Source organism: Arachis ipaensis, chromosome B10, assembly GCF_059453495.1.
Source record: "Arachis ipaensis isolate K30076 ecotype BB chromosome B10, ASM5945349v1, whole genome shotgun sequence".
Classification (NCBI taxonomy): domain Eukaryota; kingdom Viridiplantae; phylum Streptophyta; class Magnoliopsida; order Fabales; family Fabaceae; genus Arachis; species Arachis ipaensis.
Genome location: NC_142435.1, coordinates 146,775,993 through 146,795,067, shown reverse-complemented (window position 1 = coordinate 146,795,067; position 19,075 = coordinate 146,775,993). Strand labels below are relative to the sequence as shown.

General features: G+C 34.4%; 3 protein-coding genes and 1 long non-coding RNA gene across 6 annotated transcripts; 2 read left to right on the top strand and 2 right to left on the bottom strand.

Moving 5' to 3' along the window:
• Positions 1-132: 132 nt before the first annotated feature.
• On the bottom strand, positions 133-7,669 carry LOC107623136 (putative disease resistance RPP13-like protein 1). Of its 3 annotated transcripts, none has more exons than XM_088485920.1 (5): positions 7,398-7,669; positions 7,267-7,317; positions 1,077-4,712; positions 793-981; positions 133-645 (listed from the first exon to the last, which is right to left on the bottom strand). In XM_088485920.1, exon 3 carries the CDS (start codon positions 4,709-4,711, stop codon positions 1,094-1,096), a length of 3,618 nt encoding a protein of 1,205 aa, XP_088342046.1. In that variant the 5' UTR covers position 4,712; positions 7,267-7,317; positions 7,398-7,669; the 3' UTR covers positions 133-645; positions 793-981; positions 1,077-1,093. The 3 variants fall into 3 exon arrangements, with proteins under 3 accessions (XP_088342046.1, XP_088342037.1, XP_088342035.1); XM_088485911.1 differs by having other exon boundaries at positions 1,077-4,866; positions 7,398-7,664; XM_088485909.1 differs by having other exon boundaries at positions 7,267-7,666.
• LOC148582038 (uncharacterized) lies at positions 6,123-7,178 on the top strand. The gene is made up of 3 exons (XR_015881422.1): positions 6,123-6,756; positions 6,953-7,025; positions 7,112-7,178. It is a non-coding gene; the product is annotated as an uncharacterized LOC148582038 (long non-coding RNA).
• Positions 7,670-7,783: 114 nt separating the features above from the next.
• On the top strand, positions 7,784-9,108 carry LOC107621584 (uncharacterized). Its single transcript, XM_016323618.3, has 5 exons — positions 7,784-8,082; positions 8,158-8,208; positions 8,348-8,439; positions 8,555-8,632; positions 8,759-9,108. Exons 1-5 carry the CDS (start codon positions 7,972-7,974, stop codon positions 8,904-8,906), a joined length of 480 nt encoding a protein of 159 aa, XP_016179104.1. The 5' UTR covers positions 7,784-7,971; the 3' UTR covers positions 8,907-9,108.
• A 2,442-nt stretch (positions 9,109-11,550) lies between these two features.
• On the bottom strand, positions 11,551-16,719 carry LOC107622656 (proteasome subunit alpha type-3). Its single transcript, XM_016324636.3, has 10 exons — positions 16,489-16,719; positions 16,202-16,241; positions 16,025-16,108; positions 15,296-15,369; positions 14,465-14,551; positions 14,293-14,377; positions 14,115-14,161; positions 12,914-12,979; positions 12,217-12,307; positions 11,551-11,780 (listed from the first exon to the last, which is right to left on the bottom strand). Exons 1-10 carry the CDS (start codon positions 16,590-16,592, stop codon positions 11,709-11,711), a joined length of 750 nt encoding a protein of 249 aa, XP_016180122.1. The 5' UTR covers positions 16,593-16,719; the 3' UTR covers positions 11,551-11,708.
• Positions 16,720-19,075: the final 2,356 nt, after the last annotated feature.

Below are 19,075 nucleotides of genomic sequence, written 5' to 3'. Positions count from 1 at the left end.
GTGTCAACTAATGGAGAAGGTTAGTGAATGCAAGTGGACAGACTATGGCATTCTTCAATATTGTCTTCATCATCATCTTAATTCATTCCCTTTTCATTGTTTAACCATTTAAATATTCTGAATTCCCTATACTTTTCAATTGTGAATTTTTGGCACTCTTATTTCACTACAAATATAACCTTCCAGACCATGAACATGAAATTCTAAATCTTCAAAAGGGTAGGTTCCAGAAAAACAAACAAGGTATTATTTTACAATTTACAATGCAATGGTTATGTGAATGTGACACACTGACAGAATATGTTGACTTGATTTCTCTTGATTTCTCGACAGAAGGACTATAATCAATATGATGATGATCAATATTATGATGCCAAATTGCCAATGAATGTGGACTTCCGGAATTCTTCTGGTGCTTCCTTGCAAACTGCAACTGCTGGACCCACCGCAGACATACGAATTCACTCTTGCCACGTGGCACTCTATGTCATGGAGTTGCTTACCTTGTGATTGGACCAAAACAGCCATGTCCAAGAACACTTGATGAAGTTCATTGGGGCTCCTCTCTATATCAATCAATGTGTCATGCCGCTCTTGAATCTCTTGGATTGTGTCCATGATTATCCCTGGTTGCTCAGTTGCTTTCTGAAAGAAAGTTTCAACCACCACATACAAATTTTCATATTTTGAGTAATCAAAGTTATTCCAACCTATAAAGTATATATTCCTTCCCAGGGAATATGTAAAATTTCATGAAAAAAAAAAGGAAATCGTTAGTTCAGCCATCCATACCACTTTTGTCATCAGATTTTTTAACCACTTGTATGAAAGCAATCATGGTGAGAATTTCATTCTGTGTTGCAGTTATTATCATTGTCTTGTTTCTCAGAATTCCTCTCCGTTACAATGATTGAATGTCTTATGTCAGTGATGCATCAAAAGCAAAACCGTAACTGCAGAAGTTATCTCTTGTTGGAAAAGCTGTATGAATGATACAAGACATTAATAACAATGAAGAATGAAAAACCAGTGACTGGGCAACACAGAATAATGTTGAGCGAGACAAAAACAATTACCTGTTGAAGTTGTTGGATTACCAAATCCATCTTCCACCAACTTGAATGGCGGGGATGTGGGAAATTTTGGGCCAAACCTGCGGGTCCTTCATCTCACACCGTTTACCCAACAAAGGGCTTCCATCGATGATGAGTCGTACTAGAGAGGCAGGCAGCTTTTCTCCGTCAATGTTCTCCAAATTGAAACAACAATAAATAGATAATTGTTGGAGAGAGGTGAGGTGGGCAAGTCCCTTGCATTCCAACATCTTCACACTTGTGATGCCGATCAGTTTGAGAGACTCAAGGGTGGCAGGCAACCAACCTTCCTTTGGAAGAGACTTCACACTCTCATTTTCACCTTCAATACAAAGATGAGTAACCCCATGAAATTGCGATGCTGCACCGCTGAGTAGTTTCTCGCAGTAGCTGATGGTAAGAGATCTCAAGCTACGGTGTGGATCCTCTGTAGCAGACAAATCAATCTCTGGGCAACCAAGTAATCCTAGATCTTCTAGCTGAGGTGATGCCATCCATTGCGTCTTGAGGGATTTCAAACTCCCACAATTCTCTATCTCTAAATAAGGGAGACATGAAAGAGAGCGTGACACCACAAGAGACTCCATCTTTTCACACTTGCTGATTTCAACACGCCCGAGATTTGGAAAAGAATCCAGGGAGAAGGATGGAACCGAATCACAGCTGTTATGTATCATTAGTTTATGCAATGAGTGGTGTTGGCCTTCCATTTGGAATTCTAATTTTTTGCAATCCAATATCGTCAGCTCTTGTAGGGATGCGGGAATACTACCAACTGGAAACAATACGTGGGATGAACAACCTGAGATGGATAAAGATCTGAGGCAAGTGAGTTTGGTTTGCGTAATGGCCTCCATCACCGACTCCACTTGATGTTTTCCCGTAATTGATAGAATATCCAGCAAAGGAGCTAGTTCCCCAATTCTCACTTCATTGCTTCCTTCTATGCGTAAAGAGGTAATCGCAGGAGCTCTTGGAACACAACAACTGAGCTGCTCGCAATTCTGAATAGTAAGTGACCGCAAAGATGGTAGTTGATTTGGCAAATCTCCTCTCAACATGGGACAATCCCATATGATAAGCTCCCTAAGTCGAGGAAATGCATTGAACTCCAATGAACGCCATTCCTCCCAGCAAGACATTGAGTAAAATCTAAGAGTTTCAAGCATTGGAAATGGAGTCTCCAGACAAGATTCATAATTTCGGTAAAACTCATCCCCCACAATAGCAAGCCGTTCAAACTTTGAAATTTCCAGGTGCTTCAAAGAGGGCAACTGTCCAAGTGAAGGAAGCATACAACAATTCTTGAAATAACCCGGAAAAAAACCGCCCAGTGTTATTTGGGTAATGTTGTGGTAAGAACAATGTCCCAACCAATCTGGAAATGTTGTACCCCTGTAACCCCAAATTTGAAGTTGTTTCAAATTACTATGAGGTTGTAACTTTTCAAGTATATCTCTTTCAATTTGTGAATCAACTGTATTCTCATATTCATCTGGCGACCACTCCAAGAACAAACATTCAATGCCATCCTTATCAAACATTCTTGCCTCCAATGCTTCGCTGCTATTGACCACATTTTCCAATTTGTCAATGAAAATTGTTTGGTGTAGATTTGCAAGTGCTCCCAATTCATTAATCTTGTTCCCTTCACGCTTCCCGACAACATACTTGCTTAAAACCTGCAAACTTGTCAATTTGCTCATGCCTTCCGGCATCTCATGCAAACCAGTCCCGCTAATATCAAGGTAACGCAAGTTTGTAAGATCTTTCATGCTAACAGGAAGGGTTTTTAGTTTCCGACATCCAACCAGCTTCAATGTTTGTAAATTGTACAAGTTGCAAAGCGTATCGGGCAATGTCATGATGTAGGTCCAAGACAAATCCAAGTAACGCAAATGAATCAACTCGCCTATTGAATCAGGCAATGACTCAAGAGGAAAGCAATTGAACGACAAAGCCCTCAGGTACTTCAACTTTGACAACAAGATACAAGGTGCATTTTCCATGTTAAATGGAATCTGTGAATTCAAATTGAGTCCAAGAAATGTCCTTGTGTGTTTTATTCGGTCACAAACTCCCAAAAGTTTTGAGATTGGATAATTGCCTTTGGCATTATGTGACAAACGACGAGTTTTAATATCAAGCTCAACTGCATTCTCAAGCTCTTCAGCTCTGAAATAGAATTCTCCAGCAAATATCATTGCCAAATCATGCACGAGATCATGCATCACAAACTTGTTTTCATGAATCTTATGAGGTTGGAAAAATGATCTTGCAATCAATTCATCAAAATATTCATCACCAACTTCTTCTGGAGTCTTTTTTCCTGCTGGTTGCAAGAAATTCTCTGCCATCCATAACAATATCAATTCATCTTTGCTAAATTCATAGTCTTTGGGATATAAAGAACAATAAACAAAGCACTCCTTTAAATTCGAAGGAAGATAGTAATAACTGATTCTTAACGCAGGAACAACCTTTATCTTATCATCGGAGAGTTCCCAGATCTCACTCTTCAATAAATGATTCCAATACTTGATATCAGAATTTCCACGCAATAAGCCTCCAAGGGATTGAGCTGCCAAGGGCAATCCATCACACTTCTTTACAAGATCTCTGCCAACTTTTTTCAAGGTTGGATTCTCCATAGAACCAGTTGAGAGACGTGCATGTTTTGAAAACACCAACCAACAATCTTCCTCAGACAATAAGCTCAGTTCATAAGGTGAAACAGTTTGCACCACAGAAGCCACTCTTTTACTTCTAGTTGTTATGAGAATTTTACTTCCCTTGACCCCATTTCGAAAAGGTTTTAGAAGTTTATCCCAATCTTCGTAACTTTCACTCCATACATCGTCCAAGACCACAAAGAACTTTTTCCTTGACAACTTTTCTTTTAAATCATGCTGAAGCAAATTCAAATCCGTCAAGCTGCAAAAACTTGAAGTTATTGCCTCGATTATAGTCTTCGTAACCTTGAAAACATCAAACTCTTCTGACACACAAATCCAAGCTTGAAAATCAAAATTCTCCTTCACTTTGTCATCCTGATAAACCAATTGGGCCAAAGTAGTCTTTCCTATCCCACCCATGCCCACAATGGGAATCACAGATACATCACTATGACCACCAGTATCATCATCACCATTATCATCCAACAAGAGTTTTACTATGGCCTCCTTGTCTTCTTCCCTGCCACATACATCAGATGTTTCAACTAGAGATGTAGTGATCCTCCATGACATGTTCTCCTTAGGAATCTCTCTGAGACCAAGAGTGTCTTTTTGAATCACAAGAGACTCTATCCTATCAATGACTTCCTCCATCCTGTTTGCTACATCCCTATCTTGCAAATTGAGAAAACGAGAGAGGAAGGTACCTGGATCCTTCTGAGTGGCAGCTTTGGTGAAGACTTCATCAAGCAAGTCATCAGCAAGATACATGGCATGTTTGAGACTATCAAGCCAGTCCTTGACAGGTCTCTCCTTGATCTGCTTCTGCTCAGCATCGATGAGAAAGGCTTGAACAGCATAAAGATTAGTCTTCAACCTTTCAATCAGCTTCTGAGTAAGTTTCTTCCCTTTGATCCAGTTAACAACTTCAGGAGAGGACATCCTGTCAAAAACAACACTAAGAACGGAAGACAAAACAGCTTCTGCAGCCATGTTTCTGAAGAGAAGTGATCAGATCTGAAGGAACAAATGGTAAGAAGGGGGTTGACTTCTGGTTGACTGGTTGTAGTAGTTTGTGGTAGTGCCTTAACTGTGATCTGTGTTGAGTAGCTAAATGTGTTAGGTGTTGAATATTTTTGTAATAAAATAAAATGATTTCATGCTCTTATTGGTCTTTGAGAGATTGTTCAAATGGCATCCTATATAGTTTTGATGTATTCACTTGTCATATTAATCTTTTGTAAACAAGATTAATTTTTTTTAAAATAATATTTTTTAATAAAATTTATTTGTCTAATATGTATATCAAATATTTTATTATAAGTATTAGAAAAAACAAAATATCTCACGAAAATAATTTTAAAAGACTTCTATAATAATAAAAATTTATTAGAATTTCAAGTGTCTTATTTGTAATTTGTAGAGGAACAATTTGAGTATATATTAAAAAAATTAATTGTATAATTTTCTCATCACGTATTTAACAATTTTTAGTATGTATCTAAGATATACAGATACTAACATAGATATGGAACACAACATATATATAAAATATAAAATATTTTTTAAATAAATTATAATGATATTTCAATATTTGATAATATTAAAATATAAATTTTTAATTATTTTTAATACTTTCTTTTAATTATATAAAATATTTAAAATATTTTTTTTAATAAATAATAATATATATTATTTCTAAACTCATTTCAAGAATACATGTTAAAAATAAAATTGGACACACTGATATACATGATGGTATTTAGGTGTGTCCAAGTATGTTCCAAGTATTTCCAAAGAAGAATTTCAGAGAAATGCTAAGGACATCGAAATTTATTGTTTTTGGCTATCAGCTTAATGTTTAAAAGTATGAGATCAAATATATTGTATAATTTTTTCATCACATATTTTAACAATTTTTAGTACATATCTATAATGTACTAAAAATTATACAATGATATTAAGTATTTTTAAAATATAAAATATTTTTAAATAAATTACAATGATATTTTGATATTTTATTGATATTAAAATATAAAATATTTTTTTAACTATTCTTAATGCCTTCTTTTAATTATATAAAGTATTTAAAATATTTTTTTAATAAATAATAATATATATTATTTCCAAACTCATTTTAAGAATACATGTTAAGAATAAAATTGGATACACTGATACACGTGATGTATTTAGGTGTATCCAAGTGTGTTCCAAATATTTCCGGAGAAGAATTTCAGAGAAATGCTAGGGGCATCGAATTTATTGTCTTTTGTCATCAACTCAATATTTAAAAGTATGAGATAAAATATGTTATTGTATTGAAGAATTAGATACAGTTGGACATCGAACAAGTATTAAAATGTATCCAATACGCGGACACGACAACTAAGCAAAGTAGAGAAAGTAGAGAAAGTAGAGAGAGGAGAGAAAGTAGAGAACCGCTGCCTCTGGAGTCTGAAGCTGCTGCCATCGTTGTTATTGCGTTGTGTTCCTCACTGTTCACCCTCACTTTCCTGACCCCCTCATCCTTCTCACCACTCTGCAACCCATTTTCTCCCTTCCTTCGAATTCATTTTGTTAACTAAGCTTTGCACACCAAATGTTTGATGGTTTTCTTGCTATTTTATCAGTTAGTGTCTGTGTAAACTAAGTGAGTGGGTAGTGGTGTCCTATCTGCAAGATTGATTTTTTTGTTATTTTTACTTCCAAAACAATTGGGAAATTGTTCTTGCATTCTCACTTACTGGGATATTCAAACATTCTTCCTTACACCCGATATATTTCGTTGTGTCTTTACTTCCTTAAAATTATCATATTAAAATAACAATAATACTTTCTTTTTGGATTTCAATACTGTGGAAGATTTGAAAGCAGTTCATGAAATTTCTTGAAAGCTTTTAAGGTCATAAAATTCCAAAATTCCACGCTTCGGTTTGAAACCGGTCAGTTACTTCTTCAAATTTTGTCTTGAAGTCTTGCATTTCAGGGTAAATACAATCTGGTGTATCTGCTGTTCATGGAGTTGAAAAAATCTTGTACAACTATAGTGATAGTTAATAATAATAGCTTTACCCTCTCTATGGTTCTTCTTTTTGAAGTGTTCCAAGTTCCAACTAAAATGTGATATGTATGAGCAATGACATTAATTATACAAGTTTTAATGTAATGGTTTGTTGGTTTCAGATTCAACTGCACTTCCAAAAGAATTGGTTGTGCAGTCCGTGTTTTGATACACCATCTTTAAGTTTCTATTTAGGTATATTCTTTTCTTTCTCTGTGCGTTATTCTTCCTATTTGTATTAGGCTCTTTCTCTATTACCCGATGATAATTTTCATTTACAGGGAGACTCTAAATGCACCTGGATGTGAAGCCATCCACATCACTGATTCCTCTGTATTTCAGTTGTGGTACTCATCTTTTCTAAGGTGGAAAACAATAATAATAAATAAATGCATGAAACAAAAAGAAAGAAAGAAAGAAAGAGTGAAGGCGAAACCTGCTTGCCAAGCTGAACCATGTTATCAGCGAGTCTGCAAACCTCTTTAGCCTGGAAACAGAGAGAAGAGAGTGTCTATACGAAAATGAAATGAAATTGAAATTGAAATTGAAATGGGAAGAAAGAGGGACCTTGGGAACAGTGGTTTCGATGCGGTCGTGCTTGATGAGCTGGGAGACCATGGTTCTGAGCATGGACATTCGGTGACCGGTGGGTCGACCTAGTCTCCGGAACTTAGTCATATTAGTCATATTCGCACCACCGTTACTTCTATTCTCAGATTGGGAATCACGGAGCAAAAGACAGAGGGGCACGGTTCTGATCTCGATTTGGGCTTCAATTCAATGTTACTTCTACTCTGTGAGTCTGAGATTGGAGCTTTCACTTTTGAAATCACGGTTCAGGTTTAGTTCACATGTTAGTAAAATTGTTAATTTTTTAAATATATTTGTTATATATTTGTGTTTCACATGCTAAGTTAAAAAATTTAAATATTTTATTTAGTAAATATATAACAAATATATTAAAAAATTCTTAGTAAGTGAGCTAAACCCTGAACCCTGATTTCAAAAGTAAAGCTCTAATCTCTGACTCTTAGGCCCAAATCGAGATCAGAACCGCGCTCCTCTGTCTTTTACTCCGTCATTCCCAATCTGTGGGCAGAAGTAACGGTGGTGCTCTTCGTTTCCGTTTCCGTTTGCGAATATGACTAAGTTCCGGAAACTAGGTCGACCCACGGGTCATCGAATGTCCATGCTCAGAACCATGGTCTCCCAGCTCATCAAGCACGAGCGCATCGAAACCACTGTTGCCAAGGTCCTTCTTTCTTCCCATTTCAATTTCAATTTCAATTTCATTTTCGTATAAGCACTCTCTTCTCTCTGTTTCCAGGCTAAAGAGGTTCGCAGACTCGCTGATAACATGGTTCAGCTTGGCAAGGAGGTTTAGCCTTCACCATTTCTTTCTTTCTTTTTGTTTCATGCATTTATTTATTATTATTGTTTTATTTAGTTAGATTAGTAGCAGAATGTTCTAGAGTCGTTTTGTTTGAGGAATTTATCGTCTTAGATTGTGTTTCTAGGGTTCTCTGTGTGCTGCAAGGCGCGCTGGTGCTTTTGTGAGAGGAGATGATGTCCTTCACAAACTCTTTACTGAACTCTCTTATCGTTACAAGTTTGTATTCACATTCATTCAAAACCCTAAAAAAGTTTGTGTTGTTTCAGTTGGTCGTAATTGTAGGTTGTGTAACACTGAAAACTGAATGGACACTATTTCTTTTGTGATGCAGGGATAGAGAAGGTGGATACACCAGAGTTCTAAGGACTCGAATTCGAGTTGGTGATGCTGCGCCGCTGGCCTATATCGAGTATGATCAAACATAATTTGCTTGTTTGAACTCAAATTCTGTCTTGTATGCTGATTTTTTCTATTTTGGTTCGAATAAACTGAAATAAACATAGTTGTTCTGATTATTTTGTCTTGTCTGTAACAGGTTTGTTGACCGGGAAAATGAGCTTAGACAGTCGAAGCCGCCAACACCACAACCACCACAGAGAGCCGCAATTGACCCCTGGACCAGATCTCGTCTCACTAGGCAGTTTGCACCTCCTAAAGAGGAAAAACCAGACTCTGGATTATGATCCTATTCAAATGAATGTAATACAAGTACTTCTATTTTTATTTTGTGATATCTGAATTTTTGTTGCTCTTGTTTTGCCTGCTCCCCACAACGATTTCCAAATCAGGCTCTTCCCGTGTCCATTAAGCTAGAAATTTTTCCTCAATGTGTAATAATGGGATTGAAATTGTAGCCGAGGTAATGAAAATATCATTATTTTATAACTTCTATCTCATTGCAACATTTGTGTCCTATGTTTGCCTTATTTATTTAGGTGTTTTTTCGTCTTGAGTTCATGCAAGCTCTTGTTAAACCTGAGAGATGTAATTCGTGTTACATAACCCTAGTTCACCAGTAAAGAAGGGCTGGCGGTCTTAACATAAATGAATGAAATAGACCATTGGAGTAGTATAATTAATAGCGGATAGTGGTTCATAGTGGTGAATAAAAAATTGGCTCTGGAGATATAGTGTAATTCACTACGGCATATAGCAGAATGCATAGCAGCCCATTATATAAGCTGATTTTTATATGAATGATATTTAAGTATATATTGTATTATATAGAAAGGAAAAAGAAGGAAGAACAAAGGAATGAGAAGTATAATATACACAGAAATAGTAGAAAGGCTAATGCACTGTGTAACTGCTTGTTTCAGGAAAACATCAGCATTGTTGCTGAAATATTGTAGTTAAGCTGCTGTCTAATTTTGATAGAGATATTCTGGTTGCTGTTTTTGTTTAATTTGTTGATGGCTGCTTTTCTTTCCATATTTATATAATTGGCTTCCAAATGCATGATTTGGTGGTTGCCATTGTCTCTTCTTAGCTACTATATTGGTCGGAGTAATAGTTCTATGGATAGATGAGGTGGTTTGAGAATTTGTATGGTTTTAGTGTGTGGGTTATATATATAGCCTATTCTTCAAGTTGAGGTGGTGTTATAAATTTAGTTGAGACGGTCACACGCCCGTGCACACACACAGTGTGCATATTTTGCTGAAACCTGATATTCATTGAAGCAGTTATTTCATAGGTCTCTGCTGACGAAGTTCCTTATTCGTATAATCACAATGTAATGAAATTTAGATAGTGGGAAAAACAAAAACCCTTTAGCCAAGAAATTTAGCAATTTAGCTTGGAGGTGACATATTCTGATCATATGTAAGTATTTCACCTAATATGTGCCAGTTGCTTATGATTAGATGCAGGGTATGCCTTGCAATGTAAGGTGATTTAACTTTAGCATTCTTGACTCTTGCAACTTTAGTCAGAATCGGGGTGTATTTGTTTCTGATATGCAACTAACTATGTCCTATGTATTTTGTTGATAAAGGAAAAAAAAAAGGGACCACCCATGGTTTGTTTCCCGATGCTTGCTACCGTGTTTTAATTGTATTTTTATACGTTAAGTATGACCATAAATCAATAAAAAAAATGCAAGTAAACTGTTAATTTTATAAATTGATCAAACTTATTCAAATGTTAATTAAAATATTACTTTCTGATTGTGTTATTCAAACTTTCTCATGTTAATTAAATTGGTAAGTAGTAGAGTGTTATTTTGGATATCATTGCTATATTTTTAGCAAAAACATCTTGCTCTACCAACAAGGAGGGACCTTAACAATCAAACAACACATCACTTGGAATAGAAAAAATTATATAAACCGTAAAGTTTGACCTTATTCTCACACATGAAATTCAGTAAGTTTTAACCTTAAGTTTCAAATGTAATTTCAACAACACTACACCGTTTTCTTTTCCCCTTTTTCTGCGACAAACATTACATGGCACTTGGTCTGGCCATCAAAGACAGGACTAATTACATCAGCAAATGTATTTGTTAATCTCACCTATCTGTAATATTATGATCCACGAGTAAATTAGTTAGATAACTAATCGCTTAGAAGTGAGTTGCTGATATAAGCAATAGTTATTTTCAGTTTCCAGTTATTTGCCAACCTTGCTTCCTTTCTACTCCAGGCAGCATATATATGCATCCACTATGAGTTGTGATTAATCAACGAAGTCATTTTTCACTTGCAAATTCCACTCTCAATATGGTATCAGACGACATTTTCGATTATGCTCTAGCTCCCTGCATTCTATCACGAATGACATTTCCTAGGAAAAATTCAACCTCGTTTTTCTTTTCTACAACTCTTTCGATCCCTCTTCGATTCAACCTTCATCCTTTGAATCGTTTCTTTCTCATATACCTTTTTCTTTTCCCTTTCTCATCATTTCTTGAATCATTGCTCCTGAGGAATCATGTCCACCGCTTCAGACAATACAGATTCTTCGGAACCTTCACCTACTCAAATGCCATCTGACACACTCACCGATTCCTTATAAGCATCCAGGGTTGGTGCTCATCTCACAGCTGCACTAAGAAGACAACTACGCTTCATGGTGCCGTTCAATGTGTCTTGCGCGTAGTGGAATGCGCGAACTTGGATTCAATCCACCCTAAGCAGACCAGTGTGTTGCAATGGAAAACACGTTCTCAATCCCACCCTAGAACTGTGTCAAGAAGAGAAATGCATTCCAACATATATAAAAGAGAAACCTGATGGTAAGTTGAGTAAACATGGGCGAGGAAGACACAATACAAACAACAAATCAACAACCGAAGACCACAATCTAAAGCACTTCTTCAGAAGATTTATCTCTAGGAACTGGTCGTTTAATAATCATAATCAAGGCATCAAGCATACAAAATCCAACGGTTGAAGGCATTACATTTCCTTTAAAAGTTCCAACTGCTCAAATAGTAAGTTACCGAAATACATCTGTCGAACTAAATAAATATTTTAATCGGACTAATCAGCATCCATTTCTTCAAGAGCAGCTTTGGCTGCTGCCTTAGCTTCTTCTAGAAGCCCATCGGGGACCTGCACATGATCAATTCAGAGGCATGTAAGCTAACAATAAACAAAAGGAAAATGCTCTGGTAGAGAACAGCCAATCACTAATCAGTTGAAAAATAATAATTAAAGCACCCAGCCGGGTAAAAGCAACCCCGTTGGTAGATAAGTGTATCCACCTATAAATCTTTCAACAGGTTTACATAAGAGCATATCATTCCTTAGATCACGGTAAAGATGGATGGTGATGCAAGTGTTTGAAAGAAAGACATCAAATTCAACCCCTCAACAACAGAAAAAAAGAAAATGGACAAAAGTACACACGGAAAGAGTATGGAGGGGACAAAAAGTACACCCCAAGGATTAGAACTTTGAGAAGAAAATGGCAGACAGGAGATCAAAATAATCAAACCCAAAAATTACAGCAAGTTACAAAGTATGCATACATACTGCTGAACCTTACCTTTTGATGTTGGCGATTTGATTCATCACACACCCAACTCATTTCAAGTTCAAAGTCTTTATCCTTTGCCTCATCATGAACTCCATAAATACTGTTTGGCGAAGAGAAATAACAAAGATGGTTGTAAATAACAATCCATATCAAGACATTGACTTGGAGAAAGAATAGTATGTCTAGAATACACATCCTTCCCTCATTATGGAGTAGAATACTGACAACTAAAACAATTCGTAGCAAAAAGGGAACTTTTACCGTATGCAATCTCTATAGCCCAATACATGTAAAAGATAAATTTCCCCATAGTAGCAGTTTGGAAAATATTCAATTTTACTCCTTCCAACTGAGGGTTGAAAAATTCTTCATGATTCTAAAAGATGCAAGGGGTTTTCCAAACTTTTAAAAAATGACTTTTAGAGTTGAAGCTTTTGTTCATTAAAAAAAAACAGCAATTACATGATAAATCACTGATTTGATCAGATTTCTTTATTGGGAAAATGCAATTTATCCATACTAAGTTTGGTTCTATTGCACTTTGGTTCCAACACAATGAAGAATGAAAATTATTGTCAATGCTTGACAAAAGCTGAAGTACTAAAATGCTCACATCAATGAACACATCAGAGACAGAAGGCAATTCATCTAAATAAAAAACTAAGCACAAATTATACATACTATATCTAATAATCACGGTACTTACATCTTGGCTACTTCAATAACCCCTTGACGGCAAGTCATATCAGTAAGCTTTAGCTTCTCAATCTCTCTGCCAATAATTAACAAGATAATTTAATATCTTACAGAATATGAGTTGGCTATCTCATGAACAATTTGAATCAGATCAAGAAAGAAAACAAGGTGAGATCTTTGAAGGTTATAACATGAACCAAATATAGCCAAGGCTGAAAAAACCAATTACAACCCATCATAAAAAATAAAAGAAATATTGCAAGAATAGCAAAATTCAAGTGCTCTATTCAATATCTAAACTTCCCTATTTACTTAAGATATAATATATTTTACACCTTGTATACACAGAGAAACAGAGATTACATTGCAGCATGTACACAAAATAATCGTCGACCACATATACACACAAACCAAATTCAAACATCTCCATTTTATACCCTCCCCAGACAGCAAGACTGCACAATGACAGAATCCTCATAGACTGAGCAAGCCTTCCTGGCTGATAACAAAAAAGATAAGAAACACCCACCATATTCCAAAAGGCTGATTCAAGTTAAGCCCAAAGGCCAAATTGAATTTAAACTGCAAAGGCAAAAAACACAGATGCTGTTCATACTTTCATTGCCACTTGAACACGCTGTAATGAATCTTTTTAATACAACTTAATTAAAATTTAAATTTGATCACAAATCTTCTATTTTCAGTATTCGGGATTTGGGATGAAGATGCCAGAAGGGAATCCTTCAAACAACAGTTGAAGAGATTTTGCATGGGGAACAATATTCAAAACCATAAGGGAGTAAAATTCTAATTCACATTAGTATTTTCTTGCATTTATGTTTATTCAACTCAAACAGTACACACCAAAGTACAAAAAGAGGACGGAAAAAATTGCAGCATATGACAAATTTTACACTTACAATAAAAATAAAAGGGACGGTTTACCCTCCCACTTGATTACCTTCAGCAAATTACTTCAAACTTCACAAAGCAAGATTCTATATAATAGCAACTCAACGTAGTAGTTATTAAACAGCACAAATGTTTTTCTATATCATTTACCCTTCAACCAAACATATTAAAAGCCAAGGGAAAGCCAACAATGGAAATTGAAAGGAGGATAACCTCCCTACCAAAAACAATTAAAAGGAAAATTTAATTTTACATTTATTATTGAATATAATAATTATGATTAACGTTAATTCCCTTACGTTTTTGCAGCCTGCCTGCCTTTCCCAATTGCAGCACCAAAATATCTCTAGAACATAGCAACAAGAACAAATTAGTAGAAAAGTTGTATGTGGAACTGCAAAGAAAAGGAACCTCAATAGTTCAGGTATTGCTAAATATAATTTCAGAAGTTGTCAACAAAACAAAAGGTTCACTAACATAGGAAACACCAGAAGGTTCAACCATGTACAATTGTGGTCCATCTCTGTCATAACCTCCTAGTATGACGCCACATCCAAAAGGTCTGTGAAATCGCCAACAATATGTTATTGATGTAAAAAATACGAAAAAGTACAGCTTAAAATGGTAATGCGAATCAGTTTCACTAAACCTGAGCCACCAGTACAGTGTGCAAAGGTGCACATAACTAGCCACGCGTTCAGCAAGTTCCTTAACAGGAATAGGTTCTCCATACACACTGCAAAGAAAAATAAGCTAGAAATTAATATTATGTAACGGAAAGATATTGATCTTTAACTGGGCACTATACACATAAGGAAATGGGTAAAAACACAATATTAGCATGCACATCAGACCTAGTCCATTCAACACTGCTACACTAATTCTCTTATCCCATAGTGATTCAATCATGACATTCAATCTAAAGCATGAAAATGCATGAGTACTGAAAACCCAAGCATGATATGGTTCATTTCAATCCAGAGCCACCAACAGCAATGTGTTAGATCATAGATGTTTGAAATGGCGAATGTTTTAAGGTATAAACCAATAATTTTAATGGTCCACTAAAAGTTTCTTTCTGAATGAGGATTTTAGCTTTTGATTATATTCTATCACGATAAGCCTGAGAAATAAGAACAATAAAGTAAACTAAATTATCACTGTGTTATTTGGACAGCAGTTTAAATACCTACCAATCAGTTTCAGGGAATCCTACATTGTCACATTGACAACAAGTCAAGCAAAATATAGCAGAATAAAAAGATTAATGATAATTGGTTGAAATCAAAATCAAAACAAGGCTTAGTCACTTTCCGGTGATTTAAATTTCCAATTAGTTCATTTGTGTTCAATAGCAATAACACATCCAATCCAATCTTAGTCAATATAGACAATACACTTAAACGAATGCATCAGAAAAAATGAAGAATAAAAGGGCAGGGTGGACTTTGTTGCGAAATTTCAGGATAATGTAATAAACCTGTCATAGTTAGTTGCTTCAGACTTGGTCCTCGCAACAATTTGCCTACCGTCAGCTGCTAACCCTGCCACAGCCTAAAATTGGAAGAAGATTCATGCATACATAAGAAAAGGTTCAAAAACATCAACGTAACAATAATGAAGCAGCTGATATTATCCCCATAAAACAGTAATAATGAAAACAAAACACATGAAGGTATCCCTATCAACACAACAATATTATCCCCATAAAACAATAATAAAAACAATAATAATAAAAATAAATCACATGAAGATGTCCCTATCAACACAACATGATAACTTAGTTCTATGATCTCCACAACTTTCTAATACTTCCAATTAATTGAACATAAAAGGCATCCTTATATGGCCAAAACAAAAAGGCATCCCTATATGGTCGTTTCAAACATTTTTCATATAGATATCTCATCATTAATTTAGCATTTTTCATACAGACATTACTCATACTTCTTTCATTCTTCACACTCAATTCACATGTTCTCCTTCAATAACTTCTTAAATCCTATATGCTCCACTGCACTAATCACAACACTACAATACGAGCTACCCAGCAAGTCAGCAATTTCTACCTTTTGTAAACCATTTATTGTCATTAGATTTCTTTTATTGAAAAAAAATGAGGGGCGGGGGGAGTAGCAACAAAACAATAGTAACATACTAGCAAGCTGTGCAAAATAGTATAAAATTGGAATTATAAATAACTTAGTACCATGCCAGAGTGGCGATGAACTGAGTGTATTCTCCGATTAGAACCCGGTAACATCATTTTCGAAGCAATAAGTTTCTCCACGCCCTAAACCAAAACCAAGTTTTTTTTTACTATGTTATATTTGTTAGGGAAGACAAAAACAAAAAGGAGTACAGATATTAAATCAGAATAACCTACCAACACAATGCCATCCTTGCATTTGATCCCTATAACAGTCCTGCAACAACAATGTTGCAATTGAAAGCTCGCATTACACACAAAAAGTTATTCAAAACCAAAAGTAGAAGTAAAAAATCTACCATCATTCAATTACTCCAGGAAAAAAAAAAAGAAGCTAAAACCCACTCCTAATCAGAGTAAGAAAAGCAAGCTAACCAACTAACAATTGTTTACTAATCCCCTTTCCCCAAAACCCTGACCTAAAATCGATGATTTCAGTGACCCATTATTCGAGAAGGGTTTACCCGCTATTGTCGACGGCCTTGGCGGCGTACTCGATCTGGAAAACGCGGCCATCAGGTGAGAAAGTAGTGACCGATAGATCGTAACCTGTTCCGATGCTGCTCATCGCTTACTTGATTTTGATCTTCTTCTTCTTCGAAATTCGCTTTTTCAGATGTTTTCTTTGCTTCTCGGGCTTGTCTTGCGCGCAAAGCAAAATTTGTGTTTTAGACTTGAATATTTCACAGAAAATTAGTAAAAAACTAAAAATAATGTTGCATATTCAAGTTTTTTTTACTAATTAAATTCAATTAAGTTAATTTAAAATAATAACAATTAATTATAATTAGTATTATTTTAAATTGTACACATTATACGCTTAGGTTATTGGCTTCTTATACTTTCTCATTTTTTTTATATGAAATAGTAACATTGCTTTTAAAATAGTATTTACGAGGTGATTTATTTACTCAAATTCAATTTCTAAAATTGTTTATCGTTTTTCAGAGTTCGAATTTTATCTTTATATTATTTAAACTGTTTAATACTGTACACATTAGAATAAAAAATAAATAATAATTAATAAATTATTGTATATATATTTGTACATTCTGTGTTATTTTATATATTTTTTGTATATATTTTGAATTTTAATATATATTCTATTTGATAATTAATTTAATAGACTTTTTTTGTAAATTATATTATTGTAATTTATTTAATTGTATTTTAAAGAGAGACAGAGTTAAAATCCTTATTTATACGTGCACTTTGAAATCTTCTAAAATTTATAAGTTCTTGAGATAAACTCTAAAATTGTTTTGCCATCTTTAATTACATTGTTTTTTGGCTGTGTTTAACCAGTGCATTACTGATTGGGTAATTCTATATGAGAAAGTATAAGGAGCCAATGATCTAAGCGTATAATGTGAACAATGAAGGTTTAGAAAGTATTAGAGATATTATTATTAGTGTTACATTATCCTATCAAGTTACGTTTTTGGGATGAGTGGTTTCAAGATATGGTATAAGAATTCTAGATCCGAAAGGTTCAAGGGTTTGAACCTTGGTGAACTCAAAATTAACTTTTTATAACATGAGATGTTTATTATCCCTGGTATCCGGATGGTTATTCTGTATAGTATAAGCACATTTAAATCTTAGTATAATTTGTATTCATTAGATAATACTTTTAAACTATTTTAAAATCATGATAAATTTTTTAATCAATTATATTAAGTTTTTTAATTTCTCCAATGTCATATGTAAACTTATAATTTTTATACTTCACTAATTTTTTATGTAAATTTTTTAAAGTAGTGAGACATCGAATTTGAGTCACATTTAAATCTTAAAAGGCTTAGAAGAAAAAAAATATTTAAAATTTTTAATTTAATAAAGTATATAACATGAGTTACATAAAAAAAATTTAAAAATAATATTTAAAGTTACTAGAATGATGAAATATCAAATATAAAAATCATCTACAAATTTTAAAAATTTTTAAAAAATCATCAAAAATTCGTAGAATGTACAGTTTGAGTTATATCTTAAATATGAAAAGATTTAAAAAATAACATCTAAAATATTTAGGTTAAATAGGATTAAACCTGTTGATTATAAAAAAAAGTTTTTAAATTGGACTAAAGTTTAATATTGTCAAAACTTTAGTCAGAGAAGATTAAATACAAATAGTATCTATTTGTACATTTATTTTATTTTTTTCTTAAAAACTAGATGTATGCATAATGCATTCGGAGCAACACCAATATATATCGCGAGTACACGTTCTCAAATCCCAATCTTTATTTTTAATATTTCTTATCATGTGGTCGGATAAAATTGGGCTCGTTTTGATTCGGACTTAATTTTAAACAATAATCAAATCTATTTTAAAGACATTCATTTAATTTTAAATTCAATAAAATTACCTTACTTTTAAGTCATATTAAAATTGGGCTTAAATTGATAAATATGTCTTGATAAACTTTATGTTAAAAAGATTATGATGCATTTATTTATAAAGGAGAAAAAGACATATTTATTATTGGGGCAATTTACGTAAATAAAATGATTGAAGAAAACGTTTACGCAAATACAACATTGGCAATTTCCAGACGCAAATACAACAAACGTAACTATATATAATCCGCTACACTCTGCAGCGGAACTTAATTGCACGTAATCCGCTACAGGGTATCGCGGATTACGTTGAGGGCGGGGTTACTCATAAACCGCTACACCCTGTAGCGGTTTGTGACCAAATGGCGTTTATGCATAATTCGCTACACCCTGTAGCGGATTATGAGTATAGTGGTGTTTATATGTTAGGGTTTAAAACTCATGATGCAAAATGCACGAATTGATACAAAATATAATCGTCATTCGCAGTAACTCATACAAAAATAATACAGGTATAACTACATAACTAATACAGATATAACTGTCACAAGTCGTTAACCCTAACAGAAAATAAATAAGTCATAATTCATACATGGATAACTGTCGGAAATTAAGAGAGTCGGACGTTACTGCTGGTCACCGTCAACATCATGGTCGCCTCCGAATGGACCAAGTAGGTGCGAGCCTGTGCCACATCGAGTCGGACGC